Consider the following 24,829-nt stretch of genomic DNA (forward strand, 5'->3'; position numbering starts at 1 on the left):
ATGAAGACCCACAGCTGTCACCAACGTGTGGTCGACAGTGACCCCTTCAGACTCTCATTCTCTACCTCAGCCTTCCAGCTTCTGCTCCTGCTCCAGCAGTCTGCTTTGTCCAGATTTGCCCAGTTTATTCTGCCAAGAGTGATACTCAAACAGCCCCAGTCCATTTCTATTTGGGTAACACTTTTAGCCTAGATCCACCTGCTAAGCCATGGAAAGCCTTGCATCGTGGCCCTTGACTCAGATTCCTTCTTCTGACCCCATCGGCCACGGCTGCCAGGAACAATGTCACAACCATTAAGAAACTATGGGTAGGACAGTCTTCCCTGATCAGCATCTGTGGGGATGACAGGCTTGGAAACGACATGACTGAACGCTTGCTGAAAATGTCTTCTGACACACAGCTTAACATCTTTCATTTCAGTATATCACCATGGCTGAAATGCTATCAGTCTTGGCCTGATTTTGGTAAACAAGGATCTTTTTGTATAACAAAAATTCCTCCAAGACAGTTAAGATTTACTTATAGTGCCTGATATATAGCTAGCACTCAATAAATGTTAGCTGAATGAGTGATGAATAATGGTTAATTTAACCTAATTGTTTTCCTCGGAGAATAGCTACATTGAGCGAAGACAGTTTATGGACAAAAGAAAGAAACGTCATCTGGAGGACGTGAATATTTGACAATGCACGGGAAAAAGGCACAGTGGTGGTTAAAGGGCCACACAGAGATCATGGATTCTGGAGTACAGGAAGAAAAAAATCCAGGAGGTGGGAAGTAAAAGGGAAGGCACAGTTCACTTCCCACACCTGCCTACCTCCAACCCCAAGAGTGGCCGAGACAGAATTGACATCTCAGTTCTGCCCGTTTATAACAACCAGGAGGAAAGAGTCAACACTGTTCAATGTTCATGAAAGTCAAATAGGATGAGGACTGAAAGCTGCCCACTGACTCAGTGACACGAACATCACTGGTGAATTTAGCAAGGGTAATCTCAGTGAAATGCAATGAAATACACAAACCCATTGCTCTGAGATACAGCAATCTGAGGCTCAAAAGACTATGAAAGAAAGACATACTCTGGTGTCAGCTCCACAACCTTACTACTGGGTGACCCTGCAGAAGTCAATTAAATGCTCTGAGCCCCAGTTTTCTCATCTAAAAGGGGAATAACCAGATCTGTCCACCCAGAGGGCTGTAAAAACTAAGTGAGAGAATACATGTGCATCTGCTGTAAGATTAGCAAATCTCTGTATGGGATCAAGCGTATTCTCGTGGTTATCAAATAACAATAAGTTTGTTCATGTTATTTAGCCAGAAGTACATTAAAAATCTGACCAAAAACACCTGGGCAAGCACAAGGGTAGCCAAATTCACTGAGAATGACAGACATTTCTGCTAAAAGAGTTGTGCTCCAAGTAAAGCGACTTTCAAATGAAGAAGATATTTAGATCATGCACTGAATAAATTTACTGCCCTATTTTCCCCAACAATTTAAACAACATATTTTAATTATGGTTGTGCTTTCTGACAGTCAATTGTAAATTCAAATAACTACAGTAAAGATCTTGCCAGCTGTAATCAATCACTACACATTTGTGTAGGCAGGACTTTCCAGAAGGCTTTGCATTCCATTCGCGTTCTTTGTAGATCATTCTTTGGGAGGATAAGAAGGTGAGTAATAATAACTAGAAATATCTTTGGATCATCTGTGACTGCATTCTCAAGTCCTGAAGTAAAGATCTCTGAGAAAATTGCCAATTTGTGATCAGGAGAAACCAAATCTAACAAGAGTCGGGGGGGGGGGGGGAATCCAAAAAGAAAAGCTTTATAACGTGGTAAAATCCTGAACTGGAGTGAAAAATCTTTGTCTAGAAAAATGCTGGTGAGGAGCCAAAAACGGATGATAGTTAATACTTCCTGAGCACACACTGTGTCCTGGGGCATGTGTTTTTTGTGTCCAGTTCATGTGACCATCAGGGCAAATGAAGTAGCTATTACGGTGCCATTTCCCCAGGTACAGATGAAAAACAGACACGGAATCAGTAAGTTGCCCAAACCTACACAGCTACCAAGTATTAAAGTTGGGAGACAAAGTCCCCGGTCTTGATGTGTTACACAGTCTCCCACAACTATTGCTTTACAGAAAGTGTTTAAATTCCTGAAAACTAATCATAACTAATTAATTACCTTAGCCAAATAGTTTCTGATTTCCCTGTTACTTTTTAATTGTCCTGTAAGTGTTGACAACAGAGTGTTAAGCCAAGACAGGCATCCTTCTAAGCAGGGGGCCCTGCGCCTGGGGCTCACACCCAGGAAGCCTGCCCTGGCGTTAGGATAAGGTGTTTCCACTTATTTTAGAAAGAAGTGGGGTGTAAATTATAAACAAACACCAAAATTTCAGAACTGTAAAGTTGTTTGGAGTACATCTCAGGTGTCTGGGAAAGATACCACTAAAGAAAGACAGCAATCAGTACCCTTAGGTCATGAAATCTCCAACCTGAGTTTTAGTTAGTATAACAGAAGCACTTAGAGGCCTTGTTAAAACAGAATGCTCTGGGCTCGGTCAGTTAAGCGTCTGACTTCAGCTCAGGTCATGATCCTTGTGGTTTGTGAGTTCGAGCCCCACACCAGGCTCTGCGCTCAGAGCGGAGCCTGCTTCGTATCCTCTGTCCTTCTCTCTCTCTGCCCCTCCCCTGCTCACGCTTTTTCTCTCTTTCTCTCTCTCAAAAATAAACAAACCTTTATAAACAAACAAAACCCAAAACCTTCTGATTCAGAAGGTCTGGGTGAGGCCGGAGAATCTGCATTCCTAACAAGTTCCTAGGTGATATGGATGCTGCCGGTCCAGGGGCCACTTTGAGAACCACCAGACTCAAGAAAAAAGCAGTTATCCATCGGGTTATTTTCATTTCACTGAAAAGGCCTCTGTCCAAGAAACACCACAGGAAGGAACCAAAAGTAAAACCCATTTACAAGAAACAAAGCTCATCACATCATACTCAGCAAGAAACGGAAGGCTACAGCCCCTGAAGGATAATCCTCTACATACCAATCCTCTCACTCAACAGTTATTCGTTGAGTATCCAATATATACTTGATGGTGTGCTAGGAGCCGGGGACACAGCAGCAAACATAGACGAAGAGTCCTTGCCTTTACAAAGCTCACATTTGAGTGGGTAGAGGCAGGCAATAAACAAATGTAACAAGTAAACACTGTGTCTACTATGCGTCGGTGTTACACGCTACAAAGAAAAAGAGAGCACAGGATGGGTAAGCGTGGGGCCGCTGGGGCTGTCATCTTACATAGTGTAGTCACTGAAGGCCTCACTGAGAAGACATTTGAGCAGAGACCTGCAGGACAGGGAGGTAAAGACAGGAGTGAGAGAGAGTTCCGGGCAGCGGGAAGAGCAAGTGCAAAGGTCCTGAGCCAGGAACACGCTTGTGTCTGAGAAAGAGCAATATAAAAAAGAATGTTTTTTATTACTTCTGGACAAGGCAATTTTTCTACTCTCCTCAAGGACTGATGCACAAAATGATACTGAGTATGTGAACTTTGGAATACTGGGAAGAACACACACAGGTAATGTCTCCATTCTGGTGCCACAATGTTTTCGGAACTCAATCTTACATAAAATGTAGTCACAACACCAGTTTTTGTGTCCCTTTTGGGTGTCGTTTTAATCTGTTTCCCTGTTCGGGTGATTTCTGAGGAGAGCAGCCCAGACATTTCCAGGCCACGATGAGCAGAAATGCGGGTGGGCAGTGCAGAAGTTAGCAGTACCCGCACCCCTATCTACTCAAGGCTCCCTGTGCCCATTCACGCAAATGGCTTCTTACCGAATGAGCCTGTGGCTCTCTGCCCACACACTTACCCTGTGTGCCATGCTTGTTTAATTCATGTACGGGTGAGGCTACAAGGGCCGAGGTGTTAGCACCCCGGAAGTGGCCCCCAGCCAATAATGGATGGGCGTGGTTACACACAGAGGAGCTGCTTTGGCTCTTGGGTGGGACAGCCCTGAAGCATGTTCTTTGCAGTCTCCCAGAGGACACCAGTGGGTTTGAGTCCCCACTGCCCAAAGTGGTCACCTACTCTTTTCACATACCTAATGATGGCTTCCTTTCCTTCACTGTCTCACTTCCCCCCTCCCCTGCTCATGTGTCCTGGGCTCCCCTCCCCAATACACTACCTTCACACGAATCTTAGCCTCAGGATCTGCTTTATTATTTTTTTTTAAATTGTCTAAATGTTTGTTTGTTTGTTTGTTTGTTTAGAGAAGGAACAAGCAGAGGAGGGACAGACAGAGAGGGAGACAGAATCCCAAGCAGGCTCCACACTGTCAGCACAGAGCCCAAGGGGCTCTCTCTCATGAACCATGAGATCATGACCTGAGCCGAAATCAAGAGTCAGTCGCTTAACCAATTGAGCCATCCAGGCGCCCCTCAAGATCTGTGTTAGTAGGAGGCCTGCCAGCATAAGACACGTATCTTCTAGCTAAGGAAACACATCACTGCGAGAGCACCTCTGATCCACTGGTCAGTGTCTTTTATCATCTTTTTAATTTAAGCAATGCTATTTATTTTACCACAGACCCAGTGATTTTCATCACATGTCTCTGCTCTGTCAGAGAGCTCAGATTCCCCACAGCCAAAGTGCTTCATATAACTCTCAGACCATTTTTAGTGGTATCGTATCAAGTGAATCACAAATAGCTTTAACTTACAGTCATCAGTGCAAAATAATGGCTTCATGCAATTTCTTGTATGGTCACTCCTAAGAAGAGACATCCGGATTTAGACGCATTTGTTCTACCTCCAATAGTAAATTTCATTATTTTAAACGTGCACCTTTAGTATATAACCTATGCCTATCCGGTGGACTACCATGCTCTCTGCAAGCTCACTAAATGCGGGTGGCACGGCACTATTATTCTCTCCCTTATTAAGATTTCAGTGGAGCACCTCGAGATCATCACCTTCTATAATTTCAGTGGGTTTTAAAAGCTGACACGTGTTCCTGGTTTTAAGCACAAAGTCATGTTCTCAGTTGCGGATAAAATTTTAAAAGTGCTACAGCTAAAAGTTTGAATTTTAAGAATAATAGTGAAATCACAAAAGCTAGAAACGCAATGTTACCAGGAAATTTCAGCATAGCAAGAAATGGCACCAAGCACAGGTACGTGTTTGTGAACAACACATCTGGTGAAGTAAAACTGTGGCCAGAAGTTGAACAGATCTGCGGGAGCCAGTGGGTTCTTGTCTAATTTGGTGGTGACCAGTGTTTGCTGCTTGAAAGCCAATTTTGAGAAAAATAAAGTGTTTACTGGCAGGGATGTTTTGGTGAATGTCTAATGGAATTAACTTTATTGAGTCCCTTGGGGGAGAAGTTCTAGTCTAATGATTTAGGTTACCAAATCTACTAAATAGAAGAACAAATGACACTAAAGGTTTCTCTTTTTATCAAAGTTTACTTGGGGCACCTGGGTGGCTCAGTCCATTAAGCATCCAGCTTCAGCGCAGGTCACGATCCCATCGCTCTTGAGTTCCATTGGATTCTGTGTCCTCCTCTCTCTCTATCCCTCACCCACTCACACTCTGTGTGTATCTCTCTCTCAAAACTAAACATTAAAAAAAATTTTTTTAATTAAAAACCATAAAGTTTATTTATTTTGAGAGAGAAAGCCTCCATAATTCAACTTTTCCCCCTATAGGTAAGGTATCATTTCTTTCCCTTTGCTTTCAGGTTTTTTTCCTTTGTCTTGAGTGTTCTGAAGTTTAACTATAACTTGTCCTAGAATGGATTTGAGTTGATCCTGTTTGGGATTTGCTCAGTTTCTTAAAGCTCTAGATTTAGGCCTTTTGCCAAATTTGGGGAATTTTCAGCCATGACTTCTTTGAATACTTTTCAACCCTGCTCTCTTTCTCCTCTCCTTGGGGACTCTGATGACATGAATATTAGATTTTTGCTAGAGTTCTCACGGGTCCCTGAGGGTTTGTTCACTTTGGTTTGGTTTTTCATTTTGTTTTCCAGCCTATTTTCTTTCTATTGTCCATATTGGGTAATGTCTATTGTTACCGCTTCAAATTCATTGATTCTTTTCTCTGACCTCTCCCTCCTGCTGGTTAGCTATCCATCAAACTTTTTATTTCGGTTATTGTACTTTTCAGTTCTAAAGTCCCATTTGGTTCTCCTTTAGATCTTCTATTTTTTTGCTGAGACTTTAAATCTTTTCATGTGTTTCAAGCATGTTCATAACTGCTCATGGAAGCATTTTTGTGATAGCTGCTTAAAATCCTTGCTAGGTTATTCCAGACCTATGTTATCTACATACTGGCATCTGTTGATTATTTCTTCTTATGCAAATTGATATTTTCCAGATCCCTGATATCTCCCATCTGATAAATGATTTTCAACGTATCCTGGGTAGCTTAGGTATGATGTTAATGAGATTCCCGAACACACTTAAATCTTCTGTTGGCATGCCTCTTCTGACAACGTGATAGTGGGAGCAGCAGGGTGCTACCTCACCACTGCCAGGTAGGGGTGAAGGCCCAGGCTCCCCACCCAGTCTTCACACTTGTGGGGGGGCCCTCATTCCTGTGGGTGGAGGCGAGAATTCAGGCTCCCTTCTAGGCCTCATCTGTCACGCCCCTGGGTAGGACAGGGAGGGGCACCTGGTTGCTGCTCACGGATACCACAGCAGGGTGAGGGAGGCCTTGTTACTGCTGGTTGGTGGTGAACCCCAGGATCCCATGTGACTTCCAATGACAACTTGGGGGAGGGAGAGGGAGAGGGAGAAGCTGTTACCTCCACATGGGGATGAGTCTTCCCACTCCTCGGATACCACCCTGGCAGTGGGGGATGGGGTGCCTCGCGATAGCCAGGCCTTTGTTGTTGGGGTAGGGCGGCGGGATTTTTCCATGGTATCTGGGTGGAGCAGGGCAACTAGTCTCAAAAAGTTTCTGTCTCACTAGGCTGTCCCTTTCCTGGTCCCCTGGGTATAGAGAACAGACTTTTCTTTCCATTTTTGTCTGAGCCTGTTGGTGTTTCTGGGTTGCCAGTTTTGACAGCATCTAGTCTGGGACACATGAGGCAACACACACACACACACACACACACACACACCCATGTCATTCCTCAGGTCTGCAGGTCCCCTGGCCAGTCTACCTTCTCAGAATCTTCTCGTATTTCTTTTACATATAATGCCCAGAGTTTTTACTTACACTTAGTGAAAGGAGTAGAGAGAAGTGTGTTTACTTCATCTTGGTCTGAATCCATAAGCTACTGGACATATTTTTAAAGTGGAAAAGAGTACATATGTCTAATTTTTTCAACACTTAGACTGAAGAAGGTGTCGAAGTTCACATAGTACATATTTCTTTCAGCCTCAAAATAATCCTGTAAACTTGGTATTGTTGGCATCTCCCTTTCTCCGAGGGGATGACTGATTCAGAAGTGACAGGTCTGACCCAGAGTCTCAGGGTAAGTTTGTCACAGGGCTGAGGCCGGAATCAGATTATTCCACTGATGCCACATTGTTTGAGCCAGAGGGGGAAGAAGCATGAGTCCACAATAAGATTTCAGTTTATGTGTGTAAATACTCTTTTGCGCCTTCTCTTCTACCCTATTCTGGCCTCCCTGTCTCTGCTCATGCAGCAGGACTGGGCAAGCTATACAACCAACAGCATATACAACCAACAGCATCGGCACCAGGACCTATTTCTTAGAGCCACAGCTACAGCCCTGAGGGGCGTGGCCCTGGCCCTACTGGGAGGGAGTGTGAGCTGTCCCTCCCACAAGAAAATGCCCTCTCCCAAGCCCTGTCCCACCCAACTCCCCCCCCCCACCCCCACCCAACCCCAGCAGGTTCAAGTACTCTCAAAAGTCCTTCTCCAAGTCTGTGGTTGTAACCCTGGGAGGTTGCTTTTTCCCTTCAACCTCTACTCAAAATAAACTGACAGGCTACACTTGGTGTTGTTCAACCCTGGTGAAATCAAAGGTTAGAAGAACTGGTTCAGAGTGAATAATAGCGTTTCCAAAACGAGCCTGGCTGGACTTTTTGCACTGCAGGTGCTACGTCTGTCCAGGCCCAGCTATGGGGCCCTCTGTCTTTGGTACAACCAGTCCCCGTCACGGTGTGCACCCTATTCGTTTTGGTCAAACCGCGTTCCTCTAAAACACTAGACTTCCAGATTGCTCCAAAAGCACTCACTGCACATAAAATTTCCCACACCCCAAGCTTTTAGGTAACACATAAGATTGGCTGAAGACCTGGGATTCTTTTTGTTTTTTTGTTTGTGTGTTTTTGTTTTTGTTTTTGTTTTGCTGTTTATTTATTTTTGAGACAGAGTGTGAACAGGGGAGGGGCAGAGAGAGAGAGGGAGACACAGAATCTGAAACAGGCTCCAGGCTCTGAGCTGTCAGCACAGAGCCTGACATGGGGCTCTAACGCACGAACTATGAGATCATGACCCCAGCCAAAGTCGGGCGCTTAACCAACTGAGCCACCCAGGCACCACAAAGACCTGGGATTCTTTTGAATTTCAAGTGCATGTGATGGGACCTCAGAAAAGTTTAGACTTAAACATTCTCTCCTTAAATTTTTCACTAAAATTCACCCTCCAGGTGATGATTCACCCTCCAGGATGATGTGCCAGGTTTGGCTTGTGGCTTCAGGCATCCCCTGATAGACCACCACATCCTCCAAAGATAGATGCAACCCAGCTTGAGAAGAATAACACTGAGTGAGATATCAAATAAAATCACAAGTTCCTTACACCTGAAATGAATATAATATTGTATGTCAACTATACTTCAATAATAAAATTAAAAACAAAAAACTACAAGCTCTTTCATATGGTGCAATACCATATACTACACACACTTGCGCAGCTACTAAATTTTATCTTTATAAAAAATTAGTCCAAAACCAATGAGTGAATTAATATGATAAAAGGCTGATGTTGCATAGGATATATTTCAGAAAAATCAAAGTTCAAAAGAGGAAGAATGATAAAATGCTTCCTAGGGGGGATGTACTAAATAATAAACAACTAACCACAAAGATTCTTTTACTTAATTTCCAGTGACACAAATGTAAAGTTTTATAACTTCTCACCACTGGCATGCAGTTCTGTAGTCATGCAATCACGTCATTTTTTGACTTAAGTAGGAAAAGATGAGTCTAAATTAGTAAGGCTCCTGAATTACACAACTTTGGTAAGAAATAGCACTAATTTTATTTAGCTTTAACTGTATACAGTACCAGGATTAAGCTACAATGGGTTAACCCAACAGAACAGCCTTCAAAGGGCCGAGTTGAGTGGCTGGATTTTTGTTGAGCATGTATTCCTGAAGACTAATCTTCATGGGGGAATAGCAAGTATTTCTTAAAAGCATCAAATATCTTAGGGAAATATGTACCTGAGGGAAATATGTATCTGAGGGAAATATGAAATATGAGGAAAGCAAAGTAGAGCATAAACATTAAAAAAAAAAGGTATATAGAAAAAAAGCCAATTCAAAGATAATAATTGTCTTCAGAGTGAAAAGGAAGGATATCATATCAATAAACAAGAACAGACGTTGTTTCCATCTCCTAGAAGTGAAAAATAAAATTGCTAAAATTAAAAATGTGAGGGGCAGGTGACAAAGAATGAAAAGCACAGCTGAAAAGGAAATGACCATGCTAGAACACTGAGCTAACAAATTCTTTCAGGACTCAGAACCAAAAAACAAAGAGATGGGGACTATGAATGGACAGTTATAATATTGGGAGGAGAGAAGTGCTAGTTATAGAAACAGAAGTTCCAAAAATAAGTTGGAGGGAAGGGAATTATTGTGTTAATTATTAAAGATATTAACAGTGTGATAACCTAACACTCGAGCTTGAATATGTAAAGAGTTTTCAGACAGAAATGGCTGAATGAGACAAGAATACATGAACACATGAAAAAATAGCCATACCTAGACTATCAAGGGATTCACTGATATGAAATTCCATTAAAAAAAGAACAAAATCCAAACATCCTAAAAACTTCCAGAAAAGGAAAAAAAAAAAAAAAAAGGCATTTCCTAAGAACTAAGATACAGATTGACATTGACATCTCTTCAGCAACACTTCTGGCAAAGAGGCAATAGAGCAGTGTCTTCACAGTTACAAGAGAAAGGAAATTGTTTTTAAGTTTATTTATTTATTTTGAGAGAGAGCGAGCAAGTGGGGGAAGGATAGAGACAGAGGGAGAAAGAGCATCCCAAGCAGCACAGAGCCCAACGCAGAGCTCAAACCTATGAACCATGAGATCATGACCTGAGCTGAAGTCGGACGCTTAACCAACTGAGCCACCCAGGCGCCCCATGAGAAGGGAATGTTTAAGCTAGAATTATTGTATACCCAAATTCCATTTTAACTGTGAAAGGGGATGAAAAGCTTCCAAAAGTTCCCCAGTCTTGAACTCTCTAAGAAATTATTACCAGCCATACTCAAAAGGAATCCAAGAAGTAGACATAAGCATAAGAAACAGTGATGAGCAAAGAAACAAATATTAACTCAGAGATAAATACGAATAAAGGCTGATGATAAAAATGATTAACAACAATCCAGAATGCAGTTACCAGCTGGTCCCATTACTGGAGATTGTAAAAGGAGGAAAGGCAAAGTGAAAGTGTGCAAAGTGAGAGACAGACAGGGGGAGAAACTTTAGATACTGAGGGGAAAACAAAAAACAAAACAAAACAAAAGAATGAGTTTAAATATCTGAACTTCAACAACACTGGAGTGGCTGAAGTACAACGTACACCTTGAGGGAGAAAATGGGTATCAGCAGCAGTGGCAAGTACAGTCAAACCAGCAAACAGCAAAAGAGGAAAAAATGGAAAGTATGGTAAGTGGAAAAAATAAATTAAAATCGGAAGAATGGCTCCAAACATCATTATCATAATCATAATAGATACAAACAGGTTCAAATAGCCAATTACAGGTCAGGGGCTCTGAGTGTGGCTGAAAAGCAAAGGCCAGCTATCTTTTACTTAGATAGTAAAACAAAAGGTCACAGGGAAGTTGAATTAAGAGATCTAGAAAGATAAACTAGATAAAGGCTAACAGAAAAAAATAAAATAGCAAAAATATTTTCAGGAAAAATGGGATACAAGGAGGTAAGTACTAAAAAGGACAAAGAGGAATGCTTCCTATTGCTGAAAGATAGGCTCCACTAGGAACAACTTGGGCAGCCTGGATGAAAATGCCTGTCATTCTTGAAATCTCATCATCATCGGATTGGGTGTCATTGTCAAGACAGTGAACAAAACAAATCCCAGCCTTTGTGGAGCTTTTGTTCTAGAGAAGGATGGACCAGAACACTAATAAACAACCCAACTAGGTAGTATGTCAGATGGTGATAAGTGCTAAAAAAAATAAAATGGGGAAGGGTGAAAGGGAGTGCAATTTCAAATGCAGCTAATAAAGGAAGGCCTTCCTGAGAAGCTGACAAAGGAGCAAGACTTCAAGGACAACCATGCAGATCTCTGAAGGAAGATGACTCCAGGCCCAGAGACCCAACAAGAGCTGGAGGGGAGGTGGGCTCAAGACGGAAGAGCTCATTAGTAATGAGAAGAAATACCAGACATCCAGGAAACCGAAACGACGGCTCCCTCCCTGAATGATTTTAGGAAATTTCAAAATGAGGTCAGCTATCTGAAAAATGACATAACCCAAAAGATTACTAAAAGGAAGAGAATTTTAGACAAGTGTGACATCCAGTCAAGGAGCTCTGAATTTTTTTTCAAGTTTATTTGTTTTGGGAGAGAGAGAGAGAGCACAAGCATGAGCAGGGGAAGGGCAGCAAAAGGGGATGAGAAGGAGAACCCCAAGCAGGTTCCGCACTGACAGCCCCAATGTGGGGCTCAAGCTCCTGAACCACGAGATCATAATCTGGGCCAAAATCAAGAGTCAGAGGCTTAACCAACTGAGCCACCCAGGCACACCAAGGAGATCTGAATTTAACCTAAAGAGGTTATTGAACTGTGACTGTAACTAAAATAGCCGAAGCCTACTCAAATGTATTTCACCCACCGTGGAGAAAGATTGTATTAAAAGAGAAAGACTTAGTTTGAGTAAGATTCATAAAACAAAGGAGTTTGAAAGACAAAAGGTGACAATGAGTTTCCAGCATTATCTGTGGGAGAGGGTACACCGATCAGTGGAATTAAAAATGGGTCTACTTAGCAGGTATAGATCTTCCTCCACCTACAATGAGGTTCCATCCGATAAACCCACAGTAAGTTGAAAATACCCTAAGTTGAAAATGCACTTAATACACCTAGCTTACCGAATATCATAGCTCAGCTTAGCCCACGTTCAGTGTGCCCAGAACCTTAATTAGCCTGCAGGTGGCTAAAAACATCTACCACAAAGCCTGTTTTATACTAAAGTGTTGAATACCTCATGTAATTTATTAAGTACTGTGCTGAAAGTGAAAAACAGAATGGTTACATGGGGACAGAATGGTTGTAAGAGCATTGGTTGCTGACCCTTGTGATCGTGTGGCTGACAGGGAGCTGTGCTCGCTGCCTCTGCCCAGCATCATGAGAGAGCACTGTGCTGTGTATCCCCAGCCCGGGAAAAGGTCAAAATTCGAAATTCAGAATAGGATTTCTACTGAATGCCTATCACTTTCACACCACCCTAAAGCTGACCAATCATTAACTGAACCATCCTAAGTTGGGGACTGTCTGTACATTTTTTATTGTAAGCATAAAGACAGATGTATTTGGGGATTATGAGTTGGATATCCAAACTTATCCAAAATTTGATTTTGGATAATCAAAATTATCCAACTAATGTCAGGATCAGAAAATAACCTTAAGTAGTAGTAGTTTCCCATACAGATTCCCTACAAGAGGAGACCGTGCTTATCAAAGGTCCCAAAGAGACGTTGAGCGTCTGGTCCCAAAGAGACTTTGCCAATATATACTAATACAATGGCATTCTGATTTATTGGGTATTCTCATGTGAGCTTGGTTCCAACGGTCAGCAGCCTAGAACTGTCTAAATATGTAGAAACACAAGGGATGTAAGAACTAAGGACCAAGCTTTGAAAAGTAGTTATTACACTGAGGTACAGCTGGGTCAACCATTAGTAGGCCTCCCAGGTGTCACCCATACCTCATCCTTCATCCCTCCAACCATATGTTTGAAATGCTGTATTGATGAAAGAGCCCTGCAGTTAACAGAAACCACCCAGGAGTCCACCACCACTAGCCATGCAATCCTGAGCACGTCACTTAATCTCTCCAATCCTCAGAGAGGTATGTATCTTTTAAAATGGGAGTAATAGTGGCTATTCTGTCTATCTCACTGGCTTGTTTTGAGGCTCAGCTTCTAAATCTAAAACAAACAGCTACATGGATAGAAGGTGTTAATACTATCATCATGACATGCCCTGTAGCCTGAGTATATAATTGATACACCGAAGGACATTACCACAATTATCTGAAAATTGAAGACAAGATGAAAACCACTAACCCATCGAACAAAACATAGGAAATCCTACCTCTCGGCAACTGGTTTGGCAATGTTTTCAAAAATGGTCTCCTGGTTTGCACCCTGATCAAAAATTCTTTGAAATCTGCAAATATGAGAGTGGTGATTATTTCAAGGCTGAGCTTCAAACACAATTGGATTAATACTTTCTTCCCAAAAGCTTTGTAAATGACCCCATATTTACATCACTGGGCTTACCTAACCTAACACAATGTGTGCCCTGTAGTCCGAACCACACTGCACTGTTGTACCCCTGTATACACATGGTGGGTAAACAGTATTGCTTTGACAAGATCTGCACAATAAATCCCTCTGAAAAACTGCAGCAGCTTTGAACCAAATAATAAACTGTGTGTTCTTTAGGTCTCAAGAGGGACAGTGTCTGCAACTGGCATCAAATTCAAATCCAGATAAGTGCGTGAAATGGAAACCCAAGAACAGGATGTAAACACCCAAAGAACTTCTGATGTCTGACCTGTGAGGGAAGGACACAGCTGTGAAATGTATGATTATAGAACTTAGTTTTAAAATCGTGAACTGAAGTTGATTTTCCATTAATGGGCGCTGCCTCCGTGACTTAGTTTGCAGGATAGTTTTGTCCCATTTGGTTGATCGTGAATCAAAAGTCAAAAAGTAAATGAAGACAGACCTGTCCTGCAAAGAAAAGGCTTTATCAGATTGGCCAGGCCAGGGCCTCAGGGAGGTAGAATGGTGTCAATGCTGCTCTTCTCCCAATGGCACTGAGCTTGGTACAGGGGCACAGGCACAGTGGGAAACTTGGGGTAGGAGACACACAGTATTCTTTTATAGTGTGGGGAGGTGCTACCAGCAAGTATGGTCCTCATTACAAGATCATGAACAGGGGTGCCGGGGTGTCTCAGTGGGTTAAGCGTCTGACTCCTGATTTTGGCTCAGGTCATGATCTCACAGTTTGTGAGTTCAAGCTCCGCATTAGGCTCTCTGCTGTCAGCGTGGAGCCCATTTGGGATTCTCTCTCTTCCTCTTTCTCTTGTCCCTCTCCCACTCACACACTGTCTCTCTCTCTCTCTCTCTCTCTCTCTCTCTCAAAAATAAATAAACATTAAAAAAAGATCACAAAGAAAGTAAGAGAGAGAGAAATGGGGAAGGAAAGGAGGAGGGGGAGTAAGGGAAAAAAAGAAGAGAAGCATAAACAAATAGGGCAAATGTTAACAATTGGTGAATCCTCTACCAAGCGTAGAGGAGAGGCAATCGCATTATTCTTCTACCTCTCCTGCGTATTTAAATTTGTTCAAAATCAAAATTAGGGGTGGTGTGGCTTTAAAGCAAAACCTGTAAAACAAACATGTTGAGGGCATCTGAAGCAGCTTTCAGAGTGGCTTAGGAACCTTTGGTCTACGTGTCTCACTTGTGACTCACAAGTGAGTCGGACACATGTTCAATTACAGTAGAGACTACATGAAATGTGGGACTATTTGCACTATGAAGGAGTTCAGAAGGATGCCTGGAGATGGGTGGGAAATCTAAATAGAATGAAATTCATTGTCTTTAATCAACGTTAACTTCAAAAGTTCCTTAGAGCTTCTCAACCTCCTTTTGAAGAAGCAAACAATGAAACCATACAAAGAGAGACTGTCAGACCCTCTGGCTACCATGTCATTTTGCAGGCAAGATTTTATCTTAGACAGTAGTACTTACCAACTGTGCCCAGAATACTCAAAACCCATGAGGTGCACCCCTTCGGATATGAATGCTGACCTAACACCGGGGACATGGCTGTTCAAATGCTCACCTGAGCACAGACTCAACAGCGCTTTTGAGGATGATGATGATAAGGCCAATTTGCTTCTTTAACCGGGCTGGTGATGCCTGAGGGAATCAATCAGCCATTCCCAACTCCACCTCCCTAATAGGAATCACATCCACCGCCATGCAAAGAGATGGCAGGCATTTCAATAAATCATACAATGTTAATTAAAGACCAAATATCATCATCCCAAAATATTTTATTTTATATAATGTAGTTACATAGTAATTTGAAGAGCCATTATGATCAACTAGCTTCTGAAAACCACGGAAGAACAAAATAGAACCATAGAGCTTAAGAAGTTGGGTGGAATCTTTTACTGAGGAGGAACCTGAGGCCCAGGGAGATAAAGCAATTTACACATGGCCCTGGAGCTAATCAATAATGCTCCCTGAGACAAACCTTAAGTGTCCTGATTCCTTGGAGGTCCTTTCACTTACCAGGAAGTTGCGTAGGCTCTTTGTAAATTTCAGGGCAAATCTGGCACATGCTCATCTCTTCCCGTCCCAAACTTGCTCTTACTCACCCTCCTCATCCTAGCAAACAACAACTCCATCCTTTCGAAAATTCAGTCCAAAACCCTTAGGGCACCCTTGACCCCTCTCCTTCCATTACACTCTATATCCAACCCATTGGCCAACTCTGTCAGCTCTAACCTTCAAAATACATCTAGCATCCACCTATTTCTCAACATTTCCACTTGCTACTACTCCAGCCCAAGCTACCATAGTTTCTTGCCTGGTCTCTCTTGAAACAGCTGTCTGAGTAGAATCTTACGGTCTATTTTCACATGCCAGGAGACATGATCCTGCTGAAATGTAAGTAAAATCATTTCATTCTTCTGCTCAAAACCCTCCATTACCTTCGCATAACGTTTTGGGAAGAAAAAGCTTACGATGACTTCTCCCCCAAAAGAATCCTTACAGTGACTTACAGGGCTCCCTACGATCTGGTCACTCTGTTGCCCCTTTAACCTTCTTCTTCCCCTCTCTTCCCCTTGCTCACTCTCCTGCAGCCACACAGATCCCTTTACTCTGCCTCAGACATGCCAGCACTCCCCCACCTTAGGGACTCGCTCTTCACTCTTCGCATCTCCTTTGCCTGGAATCCCAATCCCTCAGATAGCTGAATGTCTGACTTCCTCCCCTCCTTCAAGCTCAACTAGCAGCTTCCTATAACACCTTCCCTGACTGCCCTATGAACACTGGAACCATCCCTCCCCTTTGCTGCCCCTCTTCCCAGCACTCCTTATTCCCCAGCCTGACATACATTTTCTCCATGGCACTTTACACTTTCTTTTTTTTTTTTTTTCTCAACATTTTTATTTATTTTTGGGACAGAGAGAGACAGAGCATGAATGGGGGAGGGGCAGAGAGAGAGGGAGACACAGAATCGGAAACAGGCTCCAGGCTCTGAGCCGTCAGCACAGAGCCCGACGCGGGGCTCGAACTCGCGGACCGCGAGATCGTGACCTGGCTGAAGTCGGACGCTTAACCGACTGCGCCACCCAGGCGCCCCTACACTTTCTGATATATACTGCACTTCTGATCTGCCTAACCACCTCCTCGCACTAAAATGTAAGCACCATGGGAGCAGGGCCTTTGCTGCGCTCCCTGCTGTATTCCTAGCCATTATAAGGCATACAGTGGAGGGTCAATAAATATTGGTTGATTGAATGAATGAATTTTCTAGGGAAAAAACACCCTTAAAATGCTGAAATATTTACCTCCGAACATGGGTTAAAGTTAAATACTTTATTAATCTCTTTATTTAAAATACTAAAGCCAATATCTTTAATCTAGAGACTTTGAAAGAATGAATAAGAGGATGAAAAATAAGCAGATAGGGACATCTGGGTGGCTTAGTCAGTTAAGCACCTCACTCTGATTTCAGCTCAGGTCATGATCTCACGGTTGTGAGTTCGAGCCTCACATTGGGCTCTGCACTGACACTGTGGAGCCTGCTTGGGATTCTCTCTCTCTCCCTCTCAATCTCTCTCTCTTCCCCTCCCCCACTCATGCTCTCTCTCACTCTCTCCTTTGAAGTAAATAAACTTTAAAAATAAGCAAATAACACTTTTTCTTTTCTTTTTTTTTAAATTTTTTTTAACATTTATTTATTTTTGAGACAGAGAGAGACAGGCATGAACGGGGGAGGGTCAGAGAGAGAGGGAGACACAGAATCCGAAGCAGGCTCCAGGCTCTGAGCCATCAACCCAGAGCCCGACACGGGGCTCGAACTCACAGACCGTGAGATCGTGACCTGAGTTGAAGTCGGACGCTTAACCGACTGAGCCACCCAGGTGCCCCACTTTTTCTTTTTTAAAAAGCTTATTTGTTATTTATTTTGAGAGAAAGTGCAAATGAGTGTGTGCAAGTGGGGAAGGGGCAGAGAAAGGGAGAGAGAGAATCCCAAGCAGGCTCCATCCTGTCCCACACAGAGCCCAATGCAGGGCTCAAACTCATGAACCAGGAGATCATGACCTGAGCTGGTGCCCCAGCAAATAACACTTTTTCAATGAACATGTTTAAAGGCACTATTTGTACCTACATAATAGAAAAAATACTTTGGAAAGGGCCCATAGATAGAGACATGGCCAATCGCTTCCTAACAGTCACATAGAATCATGCTGAATAAACTGTTTCAGCAAACTGTGGCTTTTTAGAGACGGTCTTTGCCCAGCTGTCATGAAAGCCCAAGTAGGGTAGCATGCTTACATCAGCGGGAAATGGCCTGCTTCACAAAAAATAAGTCATGTTTTATAAGCCTACTCCTTAAAGAAGACAACGAAAGGCAATGGGAAGCCAAAAAGACAGGGTGAGGACCACCTCACTCTGCAACCGCGTGCTAGCGATCCCACCTTTGCTTATGATACAAGGAGACACAAGCAGATGGGGTACAGGTGGAAGGAGAAATATATAAATGAGGCACAAAGGGTAGGCTGTCAAAACCAAAGAGAACTTACACGAGACATGCATAAATAAAGAGGAATAAATAAGAATTAGAGAAAGAGAGAACCATAAACATTGGTAAACAACATCTGGATGGGTTTTATGCAAAGCTCAAGAGCAGAAACTATTAAAACAGGGCCCGTGCAAATAGCCTGGGAAGAGGGGCACCTGGGGGGCTCAGTTGGTTAAGCGTCTGACTCTTGGTTTCAGCTCAGGTCATAATCTCATGGTTCATGAGATCAAACCCCATGTTGGGCTCTGCGCTGACAGCACTGAGCCTGCTTAGGATTCTCTCTCTCCCTCTCTCTCTGCCCCTCCCCCCACTCTCTTTGTCTCTCAAAATAAATAAATAAACATTAAAAAAAAAAAAGAGCAGCCTAGAGAGAAATGCAAGACAGCAATTAGGATTCTTTCAGCAGGACCCACAAATCCACTCCCTAAATTCAGGCAGAGATCAAATATGGCTTTAACTTGGGCTCAAACTGCTTTAAAAGTCAAAAGTAGGCATGAAAGAAACCAGCACAATCTGAAACTACAGAATAAAGGCAGCACGAAGTAGCCCAAACCGCACCCCCTCCCCCCCCCCCACCCCAATTCAAAGACTGGCTACTCAAAGAGAATCTGGACCAAAGGCACTGATGACAATCCAGGGGTGGCTGTTGGGTACGTTGCACCTGATCCCTACAGTTCAGCAGTGTCCAAAAGAAATATCATGCAATCCATAAATGTGAGTATATATGTAATTTAAAATTTTCCAGTAGCCACTGTTTTCTTAAGAAAGAAACACATAAAGTTAATTTTAATAATCTGCTTTGAATCCAATATATCCCAAAACGTTACCATTTTTTTTTAATGTTCATTCATTTCATGAGAGAGAGAGACACAGAGCACAAGTGGGGAGGGGCAGAGAGAGAGACAGACACAGAATCCGAAGTAGGCTCCAGGCTCTGGGCTGTCAGCACAGAGCCTGATGCAGGGCTCGAACCCACAAACCACGAGATCATGACCTGAGACAAAGTCTGACGCTTAACCGACTGAGCTACCCAGGCGCCTCCCAAAGTGTTATCATTTTAATATGCAATCAATATGAAAAAATTCTTGAGATGTTTTACATTCTTCTTTTTTTTTTCACGCTAAGCCTTCAAAACTCCTTGATCTATTTTACACTTAGAGCACATCCCAGTTCAGGAAACAGCTACATTTCAAGTGCTTAAGAGCTACCCGTGGGCTAGTGGTCACTACCTTAGACAATACCGATATGGAGCATACATACGGGCATATGAGGTCCACATATCATTTATGTTGTGAAGAAGGTTCATCTACACAGGGCACATAAGTTCTTGACTTTAACAAAGTTTAGTCCTACACTGAGCTTCCTGTAAGTGTCAAACCGTAGTAGGCCACGTAGGAAAAGGACAACACTAGATAAGCAGATGCAGCAAAGAAAGGCTGGGATCTTGGGACAGCATCTTGGATAGAGAAATACACCCTCTTTTCAACTGTAGGCACAGCAATGAAAAGACAATTTGAAATCTACCTACTGGAGGAGATCGAGAACCACACTACACTCTCCCTGAGAAATAGTACTAATGCTTTCACAGTGGATATTAATGCACCACAAGAGTTCCATAGTGAAACACAAATGAAAGAGAACGATAAACTTACTTAAATTTGTAGCTTTCTCGCTTATTATTCACAAATCCATCTGCCAAATCGTGAGGTACGATAATTTCCAAGCTAGGTGTTAATTTTTCATCTTCATCTATGGAATAAATCTGCAAACATGAAGACAATCAATGAACATATCACGGTAAAATTAAGGCTTGAACTATGAACATGTTATCATGATAGGCATTGTGATTGTACAAAAATTATACTTTCAAGATAGACCATAACATAGCATAATTTGGATACTTTGCCTCTGAATTGTATGCAGACTCAAACAAATATATAGAACTGGAAAAGAGGTAAAACCTAAATTGGTGCTCTACCCAAGCTCAGCTCACCTTTGAATGATCTAATATTCCAATTTGAGCATTTGAGTGTCTCTGTCATAGAGAAACTAATAGTTCTGAAAGCAGGACATCAATCTAAGTACTGCTCTGGAATTATGTACCAGAAATTAACATCTTACTACAACCAACAAGCATTTCTGAGCATTTACAAAGTGGCCGAGGCAGATCAAAGGACTGGGTCTGGGACTTCTCAGGGAGCTCACAAGAATGCTCTAATTCAAGTTATATTCAAAGCAGCCCAAGTGTCCGTGAGACATATTCAGGCATTTGATAAAAGACATGTGGTTTCAAAAGACATATGTAATTCATGTCTTTGATGTCACCTTCAAGGTTCTCCTCCCAGTTCAGCCACTAATTAGTAAGGGACCTGGGAGGAATCACTTAACCTCTCTAAAGTGATATGGAAATGAAGGGTCTCCACCAACCCCCTTACAACCGTAAATGCTCTGATTCTCTTCTTGGTTACCTACTCCTTTATTTACTGGCCAGGAAAATCAAGACTCAAGCCTATAAAGAAGTCATGTGGAATAAAGAATAGTGTAAGATTTGGTACCCAAAGACTTGCATCCAACACTGAGCTCAATTTACCAGCTGCATGACCAGCCACCACGTTCTGAATCTCAGTTCCTTTATTCATAAAATGAGGAAAACAGAATTGCCTCCCTTACAAGATTGCTGTGGGGATAAATGATGTCATGGAAATGGAAGCATTTTGTAATGCACCATAAAAAATGTTAGTCATTAGATTTAGCGTTTTTTTTTTTGAAAAAAGACTTCTTGTCTTTCACCAGGAAATAAAATTCTTTCTGACAGGCAATATTTCCTGTTTAAGACTCATTTAGATGCTTGATTATGGGGGGAAAGTCATATTCTTAAACAAGTAAAAGCCTGCCTGAATCTCCCAAAAGTCTAAATAATGTTCCTAAGCAGATTTTTATTGAACCCTCTCACTTAAAACGTGAAGAATTCATGCAGAAAAGTCATCCTGTAAAATAAAATTATTTGTAGAAAGTAATGGCATCAGGTCTGAGACTTTCCATGGCTAGATTTTCTCAAGAGACACTTAAAAATTATATCCTGTGGGGCACTACACTTAAAGAAAAAAAAAGTTAATGGCTACACAGGTGAGTGAAAGGGGTGTGTAAGACATGAAACATACAAGAGTGAGGCACTCCTTATAATGTGAGTCACACATTTTCAAAAATTCTGTAACACTCAGTGCTCACAAGACAGAAAGGACCATCGACTACAATAAGAAGAGTGACCCTCTACCTCTCTGATTAAGCCATTCTTTGAGGCATTAAAGAAAAGTCCCTTTCGGCCAGAAAGGGACTTTCTACATTTAGTCATAACGATACTTAAATTTGAGACACAGTGGGATTTTTATACCTAGAAGACAATTAGAAGAAATGCAAGGACAAATGTAACCATGTTTTTAAATGTATTAAAAGCACTATACAAATTAAAAGCATGGCCATTGCTAAAATTATCAGACGTTTGTCTAATGTAGCTTCTAAGTTACCATTCCATAAATTATTACCATTTACTTTATAGTGCCTGAAGGAAAAAGACTAATGAAGTCATGGAGCCCAAAATGAAGAGGAAAGAAAGAAAAATACCTTTGAATTTCTCTTGGGTGAATGTTACAGGCTGCATAACCATACATCTCTCAGGAGCAAAAGGGGTGCTAAAAAGTGGGATGTCTAAGGGAAAGCAGGGATACACTAACTCAAAATGCATTCATCTGTGTTCTCTTATTTTTGTGTATGTGGCATAATGTTGCAACTTGGTAAGAATATGCCATTATAAAAATACAGTACGAGACCCACAAATACTCCCTGGAGTATTGAGCAATCCACTCCACAGGACCTCACCAAAGAAATGCAGAAGGGGCACCTGGGTGGCTCAGTCAGTTAGGCATCCTTGGTTTCAGCTCAGGTCATGATCTCACAGTTTCCTGAGTGTGAACCCTGCATCGGGCTCCGGGCTGACAGCACAGAGCCTGCTTGGGATTCTCCCTCTCCCTCTCCCCCTGCCCCTCCCCCACTCACGCTGTCTCTCTCAAAATAAATAAATAAACTTAAAAAAATGCAAAAGAGGGGCGCCTGGGTGGCTCAGTCGGTTGAGCGTCCGGCTTCGGCTCAGGTCATGATCTCACGGTTTGTGAATTCAAGCCCCGCGTGGGGCTCTGTGCTGACAGGTCGAGCCTGGAGCCTGTTTCGGATTCTGTGTCTCTCTCTCTCTGCTCCTCCCCTGCTCATGCTCTGTCTCTGTCTCTCAAAATAAATAAATAAACATTTTTAAAAAATGCAAAAGAAGGCACAGTAAAATACCCAAACACTGAACTTTAAAAAAAGAGAAAGTTGAAAGTTACCTCCAAGATTCTCTATCAACCCCCTCCCCACCTTCACTCCCACCCCTCCCCCCAATCTTGAAGCACCTGCTTCCCACTGCTGAATCTATGTAGACAAGCCCCACATTTTTGGCTAAGAGTCTGAAGAAGTACATAGGGACTTTACATATAAAACACTTGGTATGGATGATGCACTTTTAAAAACCTTTTTGTAAGTGAATATAATAGAAGAGAAAATGGGAAGATATCCATGGTTTCTTTCTACCCTGTTTTATTCCTTTAAAAAAAAAGCCACGTATTTTCTTTGGACTTTTCTCATGCATCTTAAAGTATTCTGTGAGTAAAAAAACTGTTCGTGACGATGATGACAAAGATGTCTATTTCTTGCTTTAAATACATAAATTTCACAAGGCAAATGCTACATTATGATATACTGTTACACATATACACATTGTACATATGGGTAGATATAAAATATTATTAATAATATACCCATTCCAGGCACTCATGAGTAAGACCCAGATTGTCCTTACCTAGTCCACTTTGGGAGGCAAAAAAGTTTTGTCTGAAGAGCTAAGAACTTTAGAATAAAAAGTCCTTAATTAAAATCAGGGTTCTGCCTCTCATTGAGTGGATGGCTTGGCCACATTATTTAATCTACCTGAGACTCTGTTTCCTCATCTACAAAATGAGGAAAATGACATCAACCTTGCAGGATTCTCCTGAGAATCTGAGATAACGTAGACAAAACACCTGAGTGGTGAGAACCACCATGCTCTTTCTCGGGAGAAAAAAACCGGGTTTTGAAGCATTTAAGAAGCACACCAAACATCCCTGCTCATGGCAAGGGCAATGACTTAACCTTCTCCATACCTCTGAGTTTAGCACACTAGAGGAAGCACCTAGTAAATGCTCAGTTAACGTTTTCAGAATGAAGAGTGTATGTGTATTCTTTGTTTAGGGATGCAAAAATATCTACATCTGCAATAAGTATACGTCACAGGTTCATGTTTGTGTTGCACAATGCAATGTAGTTAGGCAACAAATTCCTAAGGGTCCACTGTGCGCAGGGCCACAGAGATATGTTTTTGGTGTGTACCTACCTACATTATCTGTAACATCTCAGACATGTATGGACACGCATCTCTTGCTGACACGTTCTGCCCCGGTGAGAAACATACGTTTGGGCGCATCTTTGCGTAGAGTATACAGAGCTGCCACCGCTCCCAGGAAAGGTAAGATAAGACCGCCGAGTTGAGGCACGGTCCCTGTGTGCGCGCACGAACGCGCAAACGCATTCGTTGGCCCTGCGTGAATATAGATGCCCAGGGGCCCGTAGGGGGGTCTGTGCACGGCGTCCGCGCCCGAGGTGGGGGGGGGAGGGGGGTGCTCTGCTGGGCGAGAGTGACCTGGGTGTCTACCCTGACAGCGGGACACTGGTGTCTGCTTGGCGGCCCGGGCGCCTCGGCAGAGTGTGCAGGACTCTTGAGCCGACCCCCCGCCCCAGCCTAGCGCCCCGCGTGCCGTCCCTCCCCTGCCTGGGAGGCCCCGCCGCGCCGGCGCCCTCGCTGCCCGTACCCCTTGTTGCTGCTTCCGGACAGTAGGCTTCACCCTCGCGAAAATCTGGATGGTCTGCTTCACCATCTCCTCCGGGCTCTGCACTGACCCTTGACCTCTCTCAGGCTCAGGTTCCCAAAACTTCTGAATCCCACCACTTCCGGCGAGCGGGAGCCTTAGCAACAGTAACTATGGACACTACCCAAGGAGCACCGCGCCAACCGGGACCGCCTCCCCTCCCTAATTGGTTGCTGACCGTAGAGGGGCCTGTAGAGAAGTACTGAGGGGCGGGGTTGGGGCGGGGCCGAGCGGAGAGCGCTGCGCACGCGCCGGGTCAAGTTCTGGGCACCAGGTTTAGCTCCACAGCTGGCCTACAGAGTGGTTAATGGGGTGACAACCACCATGCCTCGCCCGGTTCCTTAATCCATTCTTTCTCTGTGCCAACACCTCTTTTTAACACTGAAGTCATTCTGTTTTTTATTATTCATTCATTGAAGAAATGTCACTTGATCTGTGACAAGCAATGTGTTGGCTGGGGATGATTCTGAGCTGAGCAAAACTGCCTCTGCCCACTTAGAGATGAGGGTCTGATGAAGGAGGCAGCTTTTCAGCAGGAAGTTACAAG

General features: G+C 42.9%; 1 protein-coding gene across 2 annotated transcripts in view; it reads right to left on the bottom strand.

Moving 5' to 3' along the window:
* Nucleotides 1-24,408, bottom strand: part of KIF6 (kinesin family member 6) — a 388,886-nt gene extending 364,478 nt beyond the window's left edge. Inside the window, exons 1-3 of one of the 2 annotated variants that reach the window (XM_040473402.1) lie at nucleotides 24,226-24,408; nucleotides 19,945-20,054; nucleotides 13,553-13,627 (exon numbers count right to left, since the gene is read on the bottom strand). In XM_040473402.1, coding sequence (XP_040329336.1) covers nucleotides 13,553-13,627; nucleotides 19,945-20,054; nucleotides 24,226-24,291 — 251 coding nt within the window. In that variant the 5' untranslated portion in view covers nucleotides 24,292-24,408. The remainder of the gene's footprint in view (nucleotides 1-13,552; nucleotides 13,628-19,944; nucleotides 20,055-24,225) is intronic. The other variant, XM_040473403.1, reaches the window with a different exon arrangement.
* Nucleotides 24,409-24,829: the final 421 nt, after the last annotated feature.

Source organism: Herpailurus yagouaroundi, unplaced genomic scaffold (genome assembly GCF_014898765.1).
Source record: "Herpailurus yagouaroundi ecotype Mexico unplaced genomic scaffold, PumYag 139, whole genome shotgun sequence".
Classification (NCBI taxonomy): domain Eukaryota; kingdom Metazoa; phylum Chordata; class Mammalia; order Carnivora; family Felidae; genus Herpailurus; species Herpailurus yagouaroundi.